A 17,920-nucleotide genomic window follows, 5' to 3' on the forward strand; every position below is an offset into this window, starting at 1 on the left:
TGCGCAGAAGATCGACCCGCTTAGGGTGGATCTTCCAGGGTTTTGTTTCACACACATGGGAAATGGCACTTTCCGGGGTCTAAGTTGACACTGGAATTCCTTGTGAGTGGCGACAATTAAAGAAGATTGATGGGAGAAATGCTCCCATTGACCTTCATTATAGACAGCCATTGAAGTCAACCACTGACAAGTCAACTTTAGCTATGCAATTAGCATTGCTAAAATCATACATTGGCAGTTGATGGATATGTCTCGTGCAGCCTTAGATACCTGGGAAGAAAAATATGGAACAAAAAATAAATGATTTCCTGTAAATTCAACTTTTCAGCTACCAATACCAGTGCAGAAATGGAATCCAAAATTAAACCTTTTTTGTCTTCCACACTGGCCTGGAAAAGGCAAGAATATTTTGAGATCGCAGTGGAAAAATCTGTCCCCCAATCTTGCAGACACGGAAAATGAACAGCATACTAAAGATAAAAATAGGTAACTGAATAGAAAGTATTTTCTGGGAGTACGTCTACACTGCAAATTTAAATCAAATTTATTAAGGTTGACTTTGTAGCAACTGAACTTAAAAGAAAAAAAAAAAACAAATAATCAAACATTGTATGTCCTCACTGGGCACATAGTCAACAGAGTGCACCCCCAGTTGCTTGGCTACCTTTGACTTTAACGGAGTTGCACTGTGGGTAGTCATCCCACACTACTGGCCACCAATGTTCCTTGTAAGCTGCACAGTTGGGCTGCCACCCAGGAAAGATTCAGGTGCCACCCTGCTGATTAGTAAACTGCTCACAGCCACCAGCATGTTTCTACTGGTGGTGCACATATTCACATGTCTTAGTGCATAGAAAATTTATTCCATGCCCGCATGGAAAAAGTAGAGGGAAGATTGCCTGCCACCCATTGGCATTTTGGGTTAGTTTTCTACTGCCTGATGGGACAAAAACATTGCAGCAGGTGCTTCTGAGTACATCATCAGCCTCCCATAGCGCAATTATCTCCTCCCTCCCTATTTGAAGGCAACAGCAAACAATCTTTTTGCACCTTCCCCCACCCCCCATGGTTATCCATGCAGATGCCACAGCATGGCAAGCATAGATCCCCCACTTAGCTGCAAACTGTTGTGGCAAACATTGCAAACACCTTGCACATTATGCTGAATTTTGTCCAGAGCCTAGCCAGGAGCTGCCAATACAAGGAAGGAAGCTACAAACACAGCCATGCAAGAACTAATCAAGTGGAGCAACTGGCAAATGCTGGCAGCACTTGGGCCAGTTGATAGAGCGGAATGCTGATTCTGGTCCTGGAAGACAAACAGACTGATGGAACCACATCATTATGTGGTTATGGGATGATCAGCAGAGGCTGCAAAACTTTTGCGTGCACAAGGCCACTTTCATGGAACTTTATGGATTACTTTCCCCTGCCCTGAAGCACAGCAATGCAAAAATGAGACCTGCTCTGACAGTTCAGAAGTAAGTGGCAATAGCCCTGTGGAAGCTTGCAATACTAGACTGCTAGACCACTATGGGAATCAGTTTAGAGTGGGTATAGTATACAATGGGGGCTGTTGTGGTCCAAACAGCCACCAGGGCAATCAATACTCTTATGCGAGGGAAAAAAGTGATTCTAGGAAACATGCAGAGCATAGTGCATGGCTTTCTGGAATGGTGCTCCCTAACTGTGGCAGGGTGATAGATGGAACGCGCATCCCTCTCTTGAAACCAGACCATCTTGCCAAAAAAAACAAACACAGAACCCAAAAAGGGTATTTCTCAATGGTGTTGCAGGTGAGGGTGGATCACAAGGGCCATGTTACCAATATCAAAGTGGAATGATCAGGAAAGGTGCATGACACATGCCCTCTCTAGGAACACCAGTGTCTTCAGAAAGCTGCAAGATGGAATTTTTTTCCCAGACCAGAAAATTACCTTTCCAGATGTTGAAATGACAAGAGTTATCCTTGAAAACCAGCATACCCTTTACTCTCATGTTTCACGATCCCATAAACAGGCAGCCTGGACCACACTAAGGAGCAGTTCAGCTACAGGCTGAGCAAGTGCAGCATGGTAGTAGAATGTACCTTTGGCCGTTTAAAGAGATGCTTTCAAAGTTTACTAACCAGGTTAGACTTCAGCCAAAGCAATATTCCCATTGCTGTAGCTGCTTGCTGCATGCTCCACAATATATGAGAAAGTAAAGGTGACAAGTTTCTTGCAGGGTGGTAGAGGCTGAAGCAGATTATCCAGTGGGTAATTATGAGTGGCCAGGCACCAGGGCAACAAAGAGAGAACATCGACGGGCACTGGGAAGAGAAGCTGTGAAAACCAGTTTTGAGAGCAAACAGACATGATCTGACAGATATATATGTTAATCTTACCACCGTGCCCCCTCCTAGGAACATACTGGCCTGTAGACTGCCCCTTTCCCCCAAATGCAGTTGATACAAACAATAAAGATCTTGTTCTGAAGTCATACATTTTTATTTAGGAAACAGAGAGAGAAAAGGCATTTAGGGCATGAGGTCTGATGGGGACTGGGAGGGGGTGCAAGGCCATGTGGCTTATAACAACCCCTCTTTGTAACCATCAAAGCTGTGAGAAAGTCAGTCTGCTGTTCCAGGAGACATCCCTGGGAACTGAGTGAAAGACTTACCAAGATTTCCCTTCCCCTCGCTTCCTGCTTTCTAGGGCACCTGGGAGATGAGCCTGTGGAACTTGATGAGAAGGGCAGATGGTTTATCACAGGGATTATGTGCTCCAGATGCTTGTCCTGTACTTCTACCAGGAGCCCCATCAGCTTTTTGCTCCCTCATGAGCCTCAACATCTCATACTGAATCTTACACTCATGTTCTCTGCATGGTCTCTTTTCTTCTTTAGTGTGGATGACCACTAACACCATATATTCACTTGAGCTATTCAGTGCAGGCAGACTGCATGAGCTCATTAAACATTTCATTCCACGTACTTTTTGTTGTGGGTTTTTGGTTTTTTTGCCTTCTGATTTGTGATATCTCAAGTGTGGGAGGGGCTGGGGAAACTAGTAACAGACTCTTCGTTGCAGCTACATTGGGGAGGGAAAAAAATGGAGAGACTTTAGGATACACTGTAAAATACAGAAGGTTAAAACTTTTACACAGAATGAAGCACCATGCTGCACAAAAGACATATGTCATGTACAAGGCCACATTTTTCATTTTAAACTAAATGCCTACCAGGTATGTAGAACACATAGTACAGCACAGGACAACTGAATGCGATTTGCTGGCAGACTATGTAAGCAGCAGGTTGGGGCTCTTGCTCTTTTGCATCTACTTTGAAAACATTTGCAAACTACAGCCCTCATGACTACCTAGGCATCTGCATTTGCAAAGGGGGGCTACATTCACAAGGGGCCTTGCAAGGGATGCGGGGGGGAACCTGTTCTCCAGGGTGATCCCTTCAAGACCATTGCAAACAGGGCAGCAAACCTGAGGTTGTGATATATTGGAGGTTGAGCAAATGGAGGTGCACTGCTTTGGTGCTACCAATTCTACAACTTCCCCAATTTCATCCAGGTCATCCTGCGCAATATCCATGTCCTCTAAATCAGAATTGCATGTGCCCAGAAACCTGGATATTATGCTGCCGTGCTTTGTGCTGCAATGTCGTCAGGTCACTTACTTCTGGCTTGGTGTGGGAGGACATCCGAGTACGGAGGACAGAATAAGGCAGCCCTCCCCAGAAACCTTCTGAGAATGATTAAAGCATACCGCTATGAGAGCTTTGTAGGGAGGATTCCCTCTCCATCTCCAGCCATGTTAACTTTTCGGGGGTCTCCCACTGTGTAGGCACATTGACTGCCACTGTACCTCTCAGGGCAGATCAAACACACTAAGTGTAATTGGGTTTAACCACTATAGCAGGGGTGGCCAACCCGCAGCTCTCGAGCCACACATGGCTCTTTGAGCAATTAAAACGCAGCTTCTCCTCGGAGCCATGCGCCAGGAGCGCCATCCGCCCACACACCCAACTGCTTGGTAAGAGAAGCGCATGATGGCAGCGGCTCTGGTAAATTGCTGGCATTGAGTTTGAGTAGGGGGCTAGGTATGCCTGGATCTGGAGGAGGGGAGGAGCAGCGGGTTGGAGCAGGGAATGCCTGGCTCTGGGGGCAGGAGACAGCATTGAGCCATGTATATTTATTTTTATCTATCTAGATAGATACAAATAGATATATAATATGTGGCTATTTGCACTCTATCGATGACTTTTAGTCCCCAGCTGGTTGGCCACGTCTGCACTACAGAATGATTACAAATGTGAACTCACCAGAAGTGCCCTCCCTGCAGCAGGGTCTGCAGCAATAACTCCTGGAAGAGGATCAGCTTCCAAGTTAGAAAAAAGTCCCGGTTGTCAGCAAGTTCGGGTTCTCTGCTTGCCTGCTGAGCATTCCCACTAGCCTCATCATTTACAACATCCTCCTTGTTGCTGCACATGGCTGCCTTGAGAGGGACTTGGAAGGTGTCCATGAACAGCTTTGGGACCGTGGTTGAGTCTCCCCTATACTCATGTGCAGCTGTTCACAGAATCAGCATATTTGAGGCTCTAACCCAGACCTACCGTTTGCCTCCGCTGTCTTCTGATACCCTTAGTGCTGCATGAAAATAGAGAAACTCAGGCAAGTGTATCTTTGCTGTATTCTTTTTCCATCGTGCCCTGTGTAATATTGGCATAGACATCAGTGTTCCTCTGGTGCTTCATAGTTCTGCCTGCACAGATTCTTCTCCCCACACAACAATCCAATCCAGTCTCTCTCGTACGCTCCTTGCCAGAGCTCATCTGCAACCCTGGGCATTCAAGGTCAGAGGTGCTGATGAGGTGTGCTGCTGGGCTTGCCATGTTGGCCAAACAAGAAGTGAAATTCAAAGTTTTCTGGGACTTCTCCTATGTACCTAGGAGAGCAGCAGAACTGGAAGTGCTGGCCAGAGTGGTGACATTAGGGCACTGTGGGGTAACTCCTCGAGTCCAAGAGCATGAGCTTTAACAATGCTGCATCTTCGCTATCCCAAAGTTGACCATATAAGGTGAAATTTAGCACTACTCCTCCCATCAAGGAGCATAGAAATCAGCTTTAAATGTCCCTGAAGTCAACAAAAGGGACTTGTTGGTGTAGACTCATTGGTTACAAAATGGACTACATCTACACTAGACGCATCTGTCTACAGAAGTTACTATCAGAAGAGATGTTTCAACAAAACTTGTGTTGACAAATTGCATCTACACATAAAAGCAGATCAATCTTTGGATCCGCTCTGTCCAACAAAAAGGTCCCCGGACCATCTACGCAGCTTTTTTGGCCACAGTTTCTGATGACACCACACATTTTATGTGTGGATGCTCTGCGAGTTTTATCTACAAAAATCTCTAGTGCAGATGTAGCCATTGCATAGGCCATGCCTGAGAGCCTTGAAGGAGCAAGAACAGCTTGCAAAGGAAAGTATGAGGATGTGTGTTTGGCAGAAAGAAGTGACTAGATTACAGCTCTTGAGTAGGTGCTAGGAGCTGAATTTCCATTGCATTAATGTATTTTAAGAGCACCTGAAAAGCCAAAGCACCAGGCTACCCAAATTATACATAAATGCAAAATTATTCCAAGGGCTGATTTTGGAGGAGGAACATTCAAATATTTGCTTTTTGCCATTACTACAGAGAGTCTGGCGTGTCTATTGCTAGGTTTTTTTTTTTTTTGGTCTGAACAAAACTATTCATGAATTTGTTCCTGGAATTGTGGATTAAGTGGGACCATGTATTGAATGAGAGAAGGTAGACGTTGATGTTTAGACTCTGAAGCTAGAAGAGTCCACTGTGATCTAGTCTGACCTCTTGCTCAACACAGGCCATAGAACTTCTCCAAAATCATTCCTAGAAAATATAGTTTAGAAAAAAAACAAACAAACTTGATTTACCAGGTGTCAGTGGTGGACAACCCACTACTCTCCCTGGTCAACAGTTCCAAACATTTGTTGCTGGGTGTGAATATTGCGTCATAGATTATAGCCTTGAAGAGCTATTCTGACTTCTTAAGTGCCAATCTTTATGCCAGTTCCCGATCTGCAATTCTAAATGCTGCCAAAGCTCCTGTGGTGATTACACACCAATATTTTTGCAGAGCTTATGAAACCAGTTGAAGCAATTGTAAAAGGTTTGTAAGCATGAAAGCACTTGTGTAGCAAGTTACATGATTTAAAAACCTTACAACTGCAGAGACGTGGATAAGCATATCCAAATGTCACAAAACAAATCTTAAAATACCCTTAAAAAAGCCTCAGGAAATTCCCTGCCAGAAAGAAGTTTAAGATGATGTTACGGTAGCTAAGGACATGGAAACCCACAGAATGTTGTGGTGCAAGAAAGAAGGAAAACCACAAATAATGGAAATCTAGTTAAAGGTCAGGTTAAAGTGAGTGTAAGTACAGTGAAACCAAACCCACAAAGGATGGAAATGCAAAGTCAAGGTGCCTCAAACATCTTCAGCTAAAACACGAGACAGTCTCTGGATGGTATTCATTTTCAACACCAACAGCATGAGCCAGACCCACTGACGGGGGAGCAAAGGGGGTCTCAGGGCCCCTTTTAAACAGCACGCAGCACTGTGCACAGCTCCACAGACTGCTCAGAGGGAGCATGGAGCGGGGTGCCCAGGGCTGGCTGACCCAAGCTCTTCCCCTTGCCCCCTCAGCTCAGCCCTTTTTGGGGACAGAGAGCCAGGCCCTCCCTTACTCCCAGGCCCATGGTACCACTAGCATAAGCTGTGTTAGCTTAGCACCCCCCTCTACTGTGTACCTTACTTAGTATATCTATATGTATGCCTTTTACATACACACACACACACACACACACACACACTGAAAACACATCTAAATTCTATGCCAATTTCCCAATCTTATTTCCTGCTGCCAAAATTTTACCGTTTAAAACTTTGGGTAGCTGTGGACATCTTAAGCCCAAAGTATGCACAGAATCTTGTTTTCTATATTCTGATACACATACTCTGCTACAACTATGTAGGTAAACTCACAAACAGGCACCATTGCTGGGTGAAATGCCAAGGAATATGGGATTTCAGACACTGATGCAGTATAAAGCTGTGGTGCTTACAATAGATCGCGATCCACCACAAGATAGAAGCTGAGGCGGGGATGTGAACGGTGTCAGGTTGTTTGGGTTACTTCAGTTCTGTATTTCTACATTTCCCCTACTTTTAAAATATATTAACCTTAACTCTAAATGTCCTCCTTTTCTAACAGAAGCCATTATTGTTATTTGTCATGATCCTAGGACATTAAGGTTACTTAATGTTTCACTAAAGTAAAGCTGGTTGGAAACTTCATATCCAGATTTTTAAATGAAAAATGGAGCTTGGGGGTGGGGAGAGAATATATTGACAAATATAGTTGTGAAGAGTTACGCTGTTTTCAACCAACTCTACCTTCTAGGCTCCAATGGAGAGTCACTTCCAAATTCTTTAGCGGCATTTTCTATGGCATGGGAATTCAATACAGAGATAAATCAGAGCCCTTCTCTTAGTCCAGTGTCTATCACAGAGTTCCCTTCTTGCTTACGGAACAGCCACAATCACTTCCTTTAGTTCCATATTAAGCCAACGTCATTTCCTTCTCCATTACCCATCACTCTTTATGGGCCTGATTAAGCTGCTCAGGTAGAGCTCTGAACAGGGGACAGGCAGCATGGAGTCTCACTAAAGGCAGGGACTAGTCTCACGGAGACAAGATGTTTCTTAGAATTTCCCTGGAGCATGACTGCTGTGCCACCCGTTAGAGTACATTCCATTCTGCAGGCAGCTAATTCCACTACTCAATGCGAGACTCTGGTACCACCCATTGTCTCTTTCCGAGGCTTGTGTGGACACTAATCTTAGGTTCTGACTGTGGCTGACACCTGTGCACGAGGCAGAGAAAGCTACTTGACCCTACTTCCGTTATGCACATTCAAAGGTGCTAGTCAATATCTGATTTTATGCCCCCTTCCAGCTCATACAGCCACACGTCACACCTGCTGTCACCCATCTTTCGTGAGGAATTCAAGTTTGCTGCTGTTCCATGCATCCCTGCGTCAGACCTCTCACCTATCTAATGCTTTATTCATAAGGATTCCTTTCCGTCTTTTATTTCTCTGTGCCAGCAGGTTCTGTCATGCCAGCTGTCAGTGACCCCAGCGTTGTGATGTGAGAGAGGAGACAGGCAGGGGAGAGGAATTTGCAGAGGACGAACTGATGCTCAGAAGCAGAGAAGGGCTGTGAGTGGAGTCTAGTTAAGCAATCAACATGATTGTTTTCCTGCTGTGATTCAGGGCTGAGAATCATGCCAGTACTAAGGAGGTTTCAGTATTGGAATCAAGAGCCTTCAGGTATCTAGGGCAGGATTCTCAGCTAGTGTAAGTCAGTATAACTCCACTCAAGTCAATGGATCTACATTAATTTACACCAAATCAGAAGTTAGCCTCTTTTCTCCTCTTGTTTGTTTCTGTTTCCAGGAATCTTATCTGTCTCTTCTCCCTCACTCACTTTTTTCTGTCTTTCACTGAAAGTTTAAGAGTTCAAGTTATTTTTGTTTCTATTACTATTTTTCTAGGGCTGGAAGGAATGTTGTAGTGATTCAACATGGAATTAGAAGCAAGAGTTTTCCTCCAGGAAAGAAGACAACCAAAACTGTCACTGCTACAAACCCCTGCAATCTGAGGGCAAGCACTTGCACCAAAGGCACCTACGCAATACAGGATAGCGCACATCTAATCAGGTAGTCAAAAAACACAACATGCAGATGCACATACAGATAGGAATACATCATGCATAGCTAGGCATACATACACATAGCTTGCAAACACACCCTTCAACACATACAGTGTGCAGTTAGGGCAACGTCAATAAACATTATTCTGACCGAATCTTCTCATTTCTAAGTAGGCTGCAAGCATGGTGTTGTAGCAGTGTAGTGAACTGAAGAGCACAGACAATGGGAAGCAAAGTCCAACCATTAGTTGTTGAAGGACCATATCTTCCAGGTGAAAAGACAGACTTAAAAATAACAGTGCGTATGAGCTCTTGCCCCATTCCACACTCCTTCCAGCCTTTGTTTGCACAATGCATCCTCCCTGCATAAGAGACTGAAAAGCCCCAGTTTTCACTGCTTCGCAAATTTCCCCTGGAAACAGAATTCCACTCCATTTAACCTGACCACTTCCATTATACTTCAGAGACTCCCTCAACATACTCAATTTTCAAGTCTAAAATCAGCTTCTTTCCATTTCAAGACATGCCCAAATGGCACTCAATTGCAGCTGTTTGGCCTTCAATGCTATTAGCAGCATCTGGTACCATGCCCCCAAAGGCAGACAATAAATCCATAGAAAAACTGCTGTTCACTTAGTAAGGGAGCTTGGAGCCTCCTCCTAAGACAGTTTTCAAGGATCACTTGGTGCTGTTCTGGTCTGGGACTACAAGCGGCGCAATCTAATAAAAAGGAAGTGAGGACTAATAAAAGAAAGGCTATTCCACAACTCAAAAAAAAAGTGGGGGAGTGTTATCTCCTCTCAGGTCATAGCATGCTCGTCTCCAGGTAGACTAAGGGAAGGAAAGGGACACCTAAATGCCTGGTTAACGCTAATATCATATGAAAGTTACACAGGTTTAATTTCAGGTGCTAAAGCTTATTACCAATAGACTTCAGTAAAACTGCAATAAGGGTGCCCACAGAGAAAGTTTGCACTGATTTAAGGAAACCAGTTTAAATTTTCACATTAAGTTAAACCAGTGCAACAGTCTTGTGTAGACAAGTCCGACAACAAGGTGTGAAACTCCCTGGCTGCTGCCTGCAGAAGGTTACCAAGAAATTAAGGTTAATTGGCGATGCCTAATAACTGCACATTCTTAATTCCAATTCTGCTGCTCTAATGTTGCGTAAATCAAAAGGGACTGGACAGGTTACTCTGTAACTCTTCACCCCCCCAACCCCCACAAAAAAAAACAAACAAACAAACTTCTCTTTCCTGAAACGAAGCATGAGAAATCCCACACCATAAAAACTTCACTGCAAAGTGTACAAAGGGTTGAAAATAGGTGTTTGCACAGAAGGGTTCCTACAATCTCAGCTGCAGAGTCTCAGTCATAACCAGTAATCAGCTGCTCAATCCTGCACTAAAGCACTGCATGGTATAGTCAGGAAACACTAGCGTGTTAGAAACAGGAGGCTCCACTAGGGTGCATGTTGGTCTTTCAACTTTCTATCAAAACAAGGCACAAGCACTCAGCCTTAAATGGTGTGGCATATTTTTGCTCCTTCACGGAGTTCCCAGAGGAAACCTGCTGGCAGCTGGGGGCGGAATGGGGACTATCAGAACAGCATGAACCATGAAACACTAGGCTCTTCATCTGACAATCATGCTGCCCCCCAAAAAAAAAGAATTTTAGAGCTGTAGTCTCTACTTTGGCCCCTGAAGAGGCAGCATACATCCCCTAAGGCTGGCTAGTGCATTCCCCATGAACGCCCTGGTTCAGGCTTCTTTCCTCCACATGATTGTCCTGGCTTTTTGGACGGTTTTGGCACCCCCTCCCCATTAAGCATGAGCACTTTGAAAGCTTCACCAGCAGAAGAGAGGGACACCACGCCCCATGGACATGGCCCAGTCAGGGCACCACCACTAGAAATGTGTGTTTTGTGGAAGATCAAAGTGGGTCCGGAGCTGTCTTCACTGCTGAGGCATTGGGAAAGAAACAACCCACAACGAGCAGCCTGATCCTGATTCAGTTGAAATCATTAGCAAGATTTCTACTGACTCCTTTGGGAACAGGTTTGGACTCTAATAGAATTGGGGGCTGAGTCTCAGGATCTTCCCTCTGCCAAACAGAGCAGATCACTCCCTGTAAAGCCCATAAAAGCATGAAGGCAGCATCTGTGTCCAAGTCCCTTCTTGGATGCCTGAGAATCTTCCTGACTTGCGGCAGGATAGAGCTTGCAAACAGCATCTTTGCTTTCCTTTAGCTCACACACCTGCCTTAACCCGCCTCTTTCTAGGACAACCACCCTTCAAATTAGGAGCCCACCAGCCAGGTAGGATAAGAAACCCTAATTATAATCTCACAGACTGCCGGTGCACAATCAGGCCAATCAAAGCAGAGGCTGTAACAAGACTCAAGCGCTCTGAGCAGACCCCAGGCCAGCAAATATCTGGGACTCTCCAACGGCCAGGGAAACAGACAGCCCTGCTTCCAAGGGGGGTGAGCCAACTGTAGCCGCCCACGTGGGACCAACTCCGGCAGGCAGCCAGAAACAGCACCGCCGCCCCCTTCTGAAGCACCAGGCTCCGCTTCCAGCGACCAGCCCCTGGCCTGCGATGGGCCGAGGGCAATCGCGATGCTCGCTCCTGAGCGCTTAGCCGGCAGCCCGAGCTGCCCGCAGGGAAGGCAGCTCGGGCACTAGGCTGCCAGCAGGACGACTTCGCTTGACAGCAGCCACGGCGGGCGTCACCTCCTGTCCGCACGGGGGCTGCGGGGCGCGGTGGCCGGTCCTGGGAACCCTCCCTTGCCGGCTCTGGGGCGTGGCTCGGTGCCCCAGGCAGGGTGGGAAGCGAGCGGCCAGGGGGCGCCCCGCAGCATCCCCCCGGCTCCCGCCAAACTCCGGCCGCCCCCAAGCCTTCCGCGGCTGTCAGCGAGGGGGGCGGCCACTGACCCAGGGGCTCCCCCCCCAAACTCCACCGGGGCCCCGCGGCCAGGGGGAGCTGCCGCCTGCATCCCCAGCGGCCCGCGCCGCGCCCAGGTTCGCCTCCCGTTCCAGGAGCCCGCGCTGGGCGAGTCAAAGCCAGGCCGGGGGGTCAGGACTAGCCCGTGGCAGAGACGGGCTCTTTGCACTTGTTGTCCCTCCCCCCGCCCGGAGAAATCGGGGGGGGGTGGAGTTACTCCACTTACCCAGCGCGCAGCCCCACAGCAGTAGCAGCCGCCGCGCAGCGGGGAGACAATCCATGACTCGGCTGCGTCCCGCGCCGCTCGCTCGCGCTCTGCTCCGGCTCGTGGGTTAGCGCTCCGGCTCTTGCCGGCTCCTGGAACTCCCACCTCCCGCTCCAGAAGGTTCCCCTGGGTCCTAAACCCCGCCCTGTTGTCCACCCCGCTCCGAGGGGCAACCGCGCGGAGGACCCGCCCACCCGCGAAGCCGCACTCCCGTCCCCAGCGCGTGCGTTTTCTTTAAGCACAAGCAGCCGGTTTGCAGCGCGGAACTCAGCCTTGTCGTCGGGGGTTCCCCTCCTAACCGCGCTCAGCCTGCAGCTGCCTCCATAGAACCGCTCCATTCGCCCTCCGCCAGCGCGGGGAATTCCACATTGAGGCCATGTAGCGGAGGTGGCTGTGAAGTTAGGGTTACCCTATCTGACCGCTCAGAAAAGACGACACCCCGGAGAGGGAGAGTATCAATATCTACTCATGTGGTATTAATGTGCAACACTAGACGAATACAGCCTGAGTGGGTAGATAGTGACGCAGACACACTCCCTCTAAGGGTGTCCTTTTTTTCCTCTGGTAACCCTAGAAAAATAGGTTTACCTGGATGTCAGTCTCCTGCCACGTCATCTTAGGCTAATTTAGATTTCCTTACCCTCAGCTAGTCTTCCCTAGGTCGGCTAATACCCATGTGCAAGGGAATCAGGCTTGGGTGATATGGAGCAGGAGGAGTGCCTTACAACAGACTGCATGTGCTTTACTTTCCCCCTTCTGATACCCTCCCTGTAGGTGCTTTACTTCTTAGCTTTTTCTCCCTCTGGCTTCTCAACTGTGGGAGTTGCATCACTTTACACTACCTTAGATTTGCAGGACCAAATTCAGAGGGATGAAATCCAGAGATGGAAAAAGTACCCCAAAAGTTACTTGAGTAAAAGTACAGCTGCGGGGGGGGGGCATACTTAAGTACAAGTCACTGGTATGCCTCTGGGAAATCATTTGAGTAAAAGTACACAGCTACATAGATGTGTCACATGTTGATTGTACTCATGGATCCAGAAGTGAAAGCAGCTGCACTTTTACTCAAGTAAGTTTTGGGGTACTTTTTCCATCTCTGATGAAATCACAGAAATGTGTAGCTGGAAGGGCCTTCAAAAGATCCTTTACTCCAGCCCCTCATTGAGCCTCCTGGACAATCCCTGATCTTCATCATCTGTTCTTCAAAACCTCCAGTGACATACATGGTAACGCATAACAGGCAGGTGGGGGTTACACAGCCGTAAATCGGTGTGAGTCTAAACGAGTATTGAAGGAGTCTAAGATTAATAACATACATGTTGAAAGGGGTGGAGGAAGGCAGAGTTTACATTAGCTTAGACTCCCTCTAAACCAGGAACGTAAAACTCCAGTGGAGAGCCCTGAAGTCCATCTTTAATTATGAACCTTGAGGTGGATTATCAATGCACAATTTCACAGCTCCCTCAATCTACTCTGAATCTTTCATTGGTGTTGGTGGCAAATTTGCACAAATCTCAGGTACCTCTGTTCTTGACACAGCTGCTGTTGTTACTCCAACTGGTGCAAAGATAGAGATAAGGGAATCTCAAAGGCATCACAGCACTGTGTTCTTTTAAATTCTCAAGGGATAGGACAATCTGGTGAGACCAGGATTGCTATGCAATAAGAGCCAGCCCTCTCATACCTCTGCAAATGCACCAGCCAGGATTGGAGGCTGTTCTTGAAAGGATGATGCAGTAGTACAAACCCTAGCCTAGGATTTTGGAGATGCTGGCTCAATTCCTTGCTTTGCTACAGATTTCCTCTAGGACTTTGGACAAGCTGCTCAGCCACTCTGCCTCAAGTCTCCCACCTGTATGGTGGGATAATACAGCAAACCCCAAGTACAAGGGGGTGCTACACAGATAAACCCATTAAAGATTGTGAGGAGCAGCCCTATTGTGATAATGAGGCCCTGGGGACTCACTGCAGGTGTGCCCACTTATAGCTAGGAAGGGCATAGCAGGGTTGTCTCCTCTAGCACCCTCTACTGATAGTCACTCCAACCAATTCTGAGTCACCATAGGGGCTCATCTGCATACTTGGCTTAATCTAATTCTTGACCTCCCCCCCAACCCCTGCACTCTCTGATTTGCTCATCTTGATTATCTTTTTCTGATTTGTCCTCCTTGCTTACTGTTTTTGGTTCTCTGTGTCTTAAATATTGAGTCTGGTCTGGTCTGGCTATGGTCTGAAGAAGTGGGTCTGTCCCACGAAAGCTCACCACCTAATAAACTATTTTGCTAGTCTTTAAGGTGCTACTTGACTGCTTTTTGTTTTGATAGTGTATAGACTAGCACGGCTTCCTCTCTGTTACTATCCAATCCTGTGGTGGACTAACCCTCCAGGCAGCTGACATTTTAGTCCCACACCTTCTAGCAGGACAAAAAGCCCAATGACTATTCCAGAACAAAAAAGCCTTCTTCAATGAGTTCTCAAGCCCCTGCTCAGCTCATAAGCCTTATGTAAAGCTGGTATGCATCTTCCTCTGGCTACTGCAGGAAACTAGTCCCCACCTATGCTCTGGGCCCCAGCCTGGGCACTCTTTATTAAGCACTCCTTCAGCTGCACTACTGTTTTTGTTAGCCACCTCCTACCTCTCAGAACCCAGGACTGCTTCCTTGCAACCTGTATTTACTACTGCCTCATCTGGTTGCTAGACCCCAGCTTTATCCCTAGGTCCTCCCTGCTCCTTATTAAAAACAGCAGCTTCAGGACTGCCTTACTGGGCCTTACTTGTACCTAGAGTCCACCACAGGGATACATTTCATCCCCGTAGCCCTCTTCAGCCTACCTTTCCCAGACAGAGGGTACTTCCCATTGCCAGGATTTCTCACTCTTGGATCTCTCTACTAAACCAGGGCCCTGCTCACCCTTACTTCTTTTATGAAAAAGACAATTCCTCCTCAGCTGGGTCTAATAAATCAAACCTAGAACGCTCTCCAGTTGTAGCCAGATGCTGTGACTGAGCAGTCAGATTCCCGTTAATCCGACCTTTGTTAACCTGTCAGAGTGGGAAGGAGGGGGTAGATATTCAATCCAAGGGCCATATCTAAGCTAAATAGCTCACCCTGAAGTCTGAAATCCTCTGTTCCCAACAATCACACTCAGAAATAGCAGCAGCTTTCCCTTATCACCCCATCTTTAACATAAAGAAACCCCTTATTTGTTGTTCCTCATGACACATTCATAAAGCAGATTTGAATCAGCACTTAGGTTTAACATCCTTTACATCAGATGTGACAAGAACATTACTTAGACACTTGTTCTCCCACAAAAGAGCATTGATAAGGCAGAGGTAGAGCTGCTGCTACCCCCCCACCCCCCGCCCCGCCACTAATTCCCTGCCTTCTACATAACAAGGATTGAAAAGTAAACAAACAGCCCATTGAGTATAGCAAACCAGGGAATACAAAATTAAGATACCTTTCTCCCAGGGGATACACAACCATAATTGCGGCTCCAGAGGAAGACCAGAAGTAGCAAAGCTTTCTCCCCTTCCTGCAAGTGCTCTCAATGCAGGAGTTATGCTAGGACAAAGAGAGGGCATGTCTGGGATGAGAAGAAGCCTGCCTGGCAGCCTGTCACTGTCTGCACCCAGCTGCCCACACTCCTATGATATCAACAGAACTACTCACCTAAAGGGGCTACATAAGTGTTTACAGGCATGAGGCTCTAAAGGTTGATTCATCCCTGCGTTCCTCCAGTTTCTTACATATATAATTCCTTCTGTACCACGTTCATCAGTTTTCTGCCGGTATAACTCCGTGAGTGAGGTTTCAATGAATGAAGCACATTGACTTGTTATTTTAATGTTAAAAAGCTGCAAGTGATTTGTTATTTTCCTTCCCTCCAGATGTCTCCCAAAGGCCAAGAATGTAGTCTCAAATTATTTGTTTATAGTTAATAAACAGGACGGTTGGTTTGTGTATCGACAGAACTACAGACCTCTACTTAAGTACAAATGGGTTTCATGATGCAATTAAAAAAATAAACTAGAGAGAGAGAAAGAGAGCCTGCACACCAAGTCATGGAAACAAAACCGCCTGGATTTTCTCTTGTTAGCCAGAACTTCAACAGCAAAGAAAGCAGCAGTGAAGCAGTTGTGTGTCTTGATTCCTGGCTTCTTAGGGGTTGAGGTATTTGAGGCCCATAGCCCCAGCTTCTGGGCTCTTTGATAAGCATTCAAATATTTAAGTATTTTATTTATCCCATTATTTGAGCACCTTGCCCTAGATCAGAACTGTCCAGCCTCTGAACCAAAGCCCCCTTGCAACTCCCAGGGTTCTTAATCGTGACACTCAAGGGAAACTGTGTTATGAAAAAAAATCACATTTGATTACAAAGGAAAATAAAGTACAAAGCAACCTCTGAACCGCTGTTCTGAACCCACCGTTTGGAGATGGAACCCAGGTTAGGAGCTGTTTTATATTCTTATTTCAACTTCTTAAGAGCTTAGGAGAGTTAAGGGGCTAGAAAGGGTGCAGGATGGGTGAAAAAGGGAGCTTGGAGGTGAGCTGAGGCTCCTTGAAATTATATATTGGGCTACTGGCTGAGAAGGTTGCCCCTGCTGCCCTATGGTGTCAGTTGCCAGGCACAGATTACTTGAGAGAAACTGAGACCAGAAAGTACCTCAGGAGCACTGTTCCCTGTAAGCTGAGTGCTTTGGCAGCCACCCATGAGAGATTTAAATGCAGCCCAGTGATTGGCAGAGTGGCTGGCAGCATGTATTTCCACACTGGTGCACATTCCCACATGGTTTGGTTCACACACAATTTATTCCATACATGACTGGAAAATATTAGCAGGAACATTGCTCAGGAGATGGGCAGGCAGTTCCAAAAATCCACAGGCTTCTTCAGTGACAAAGACAGGCAGATTGTGATGCTTATAAAAGCCAAGGTCCCTTAAAGCAGACAGTAGACACAGCCTCTGCTCATCTTCAGCATCACTGCATCTGTTTGCCTTTCTCCTTAGTAAAAGAACTGAGAGCCTGACTGATTGCTACATGTACATTTCAGAGGCATCTCTTCTCCTTTGCTGTCAGCAGTTGGAAATCCTTGAGCAGGAGAGGAAAAGGGCTCTTCAGCAGAGGCAGTGAGAAGGTGCAGTGATCAAGGGGGCTGGGGGGGTGCAGGTTGTGCGTAGGTGGGCTTTGTAGACTCGCTGCTCTGAATTGGATACGAGGCTGAGTGTTGAGTTTAGACACTTCGAACGGGAAAGGTACCAACCATCTGACGTCATCATGCCTGAACTCCAGGGAACACTCCCTCTCTGACATTTCTCTTTGTTCCTGGCCGATAGGGCCACGACTGGCCACTCTGTCCCGAGGTGTGTGGCTGTCTACAAGACCCATAACAGCATTATTATTCAATTTAGCCTGGAGAACTAAGCACATGGTATATACACTAGTGGTTTCTCTCAGTGTATGCTGATCAGAAGCTATTACTTGACAGGAAAGGACATCAGGAAGGGTCAACTCCCTTTTGGCCTGTTGCTGTCTCTCTACCTACAGGAAGACATGTTAGATAGTCAGTCTTGATTTTCAATACAAGGTCAGCAGGCAACCCACACACTCCTTGAGCATGAGGAAATTTACACTCTTACTAGAAGATGGATCCAGTGTTGCTCGGCTCTTTAACTGAAGGGATTATTTGAAAATAAATGACAAATGTGTCTGCTTTTCCCCAGTGATAGCATTTTTCAACACTGAAGAAAACAGGAAGGCTGGAGATAGGATTCAGGGTGAGCAGGAGTAGGGGGTGGGTACCTTAGGGCAGGGGGTTGGTGTGAGTTCAAGGCGGAGGTGGGGCTCAAGGCAGGGGGTGGGGGTGCAGAAGTCACAGCAAGTGGGAAGTGCAGAAGGTAGGGCAGGGG

General features: G+C 46.8%; 1 protein-coding gene across 1 annotated transcript in view; it reads right to left on the reverse strand.

The window, feature by feature from the left end:
* The window catches only part of LTK (leukocyte receptor tyrosine kinase), a 165,552-nt gene extending 153,505 nt beyond the window's left edge, over positions 1-12,047 (reverse strand). Inside the window, exon 1 of the mRNA XM_074998858.1 lies at positions 11,966-12,047. Coding sequence (XP_074854959.1) covers positions 11,966-12,020 — 55 coding nt within the window. The 5' untranslated portion in view covers positions 12,021-12,047. The remainder of the gene's footprint in view (positions 1-11,965) is intronic.
* Positions 12,048-17,920: the final 5,873 nt, after the last annotated feature.

Source organism: Carettochelys insculpta, chromosome 6 (assembly GCF_033958435.1).
Source record: "Carettochelys insculpta isolate YL-2023 chromosome 6, ASM3395843v1, whole genome shotgun sequence".
NCBI classification, from domain to species: Eukaryota; Metazoa; Chordata; order Testudines; family Carettochelyidae; genus Carettochelys; species Carettochelys insculpta.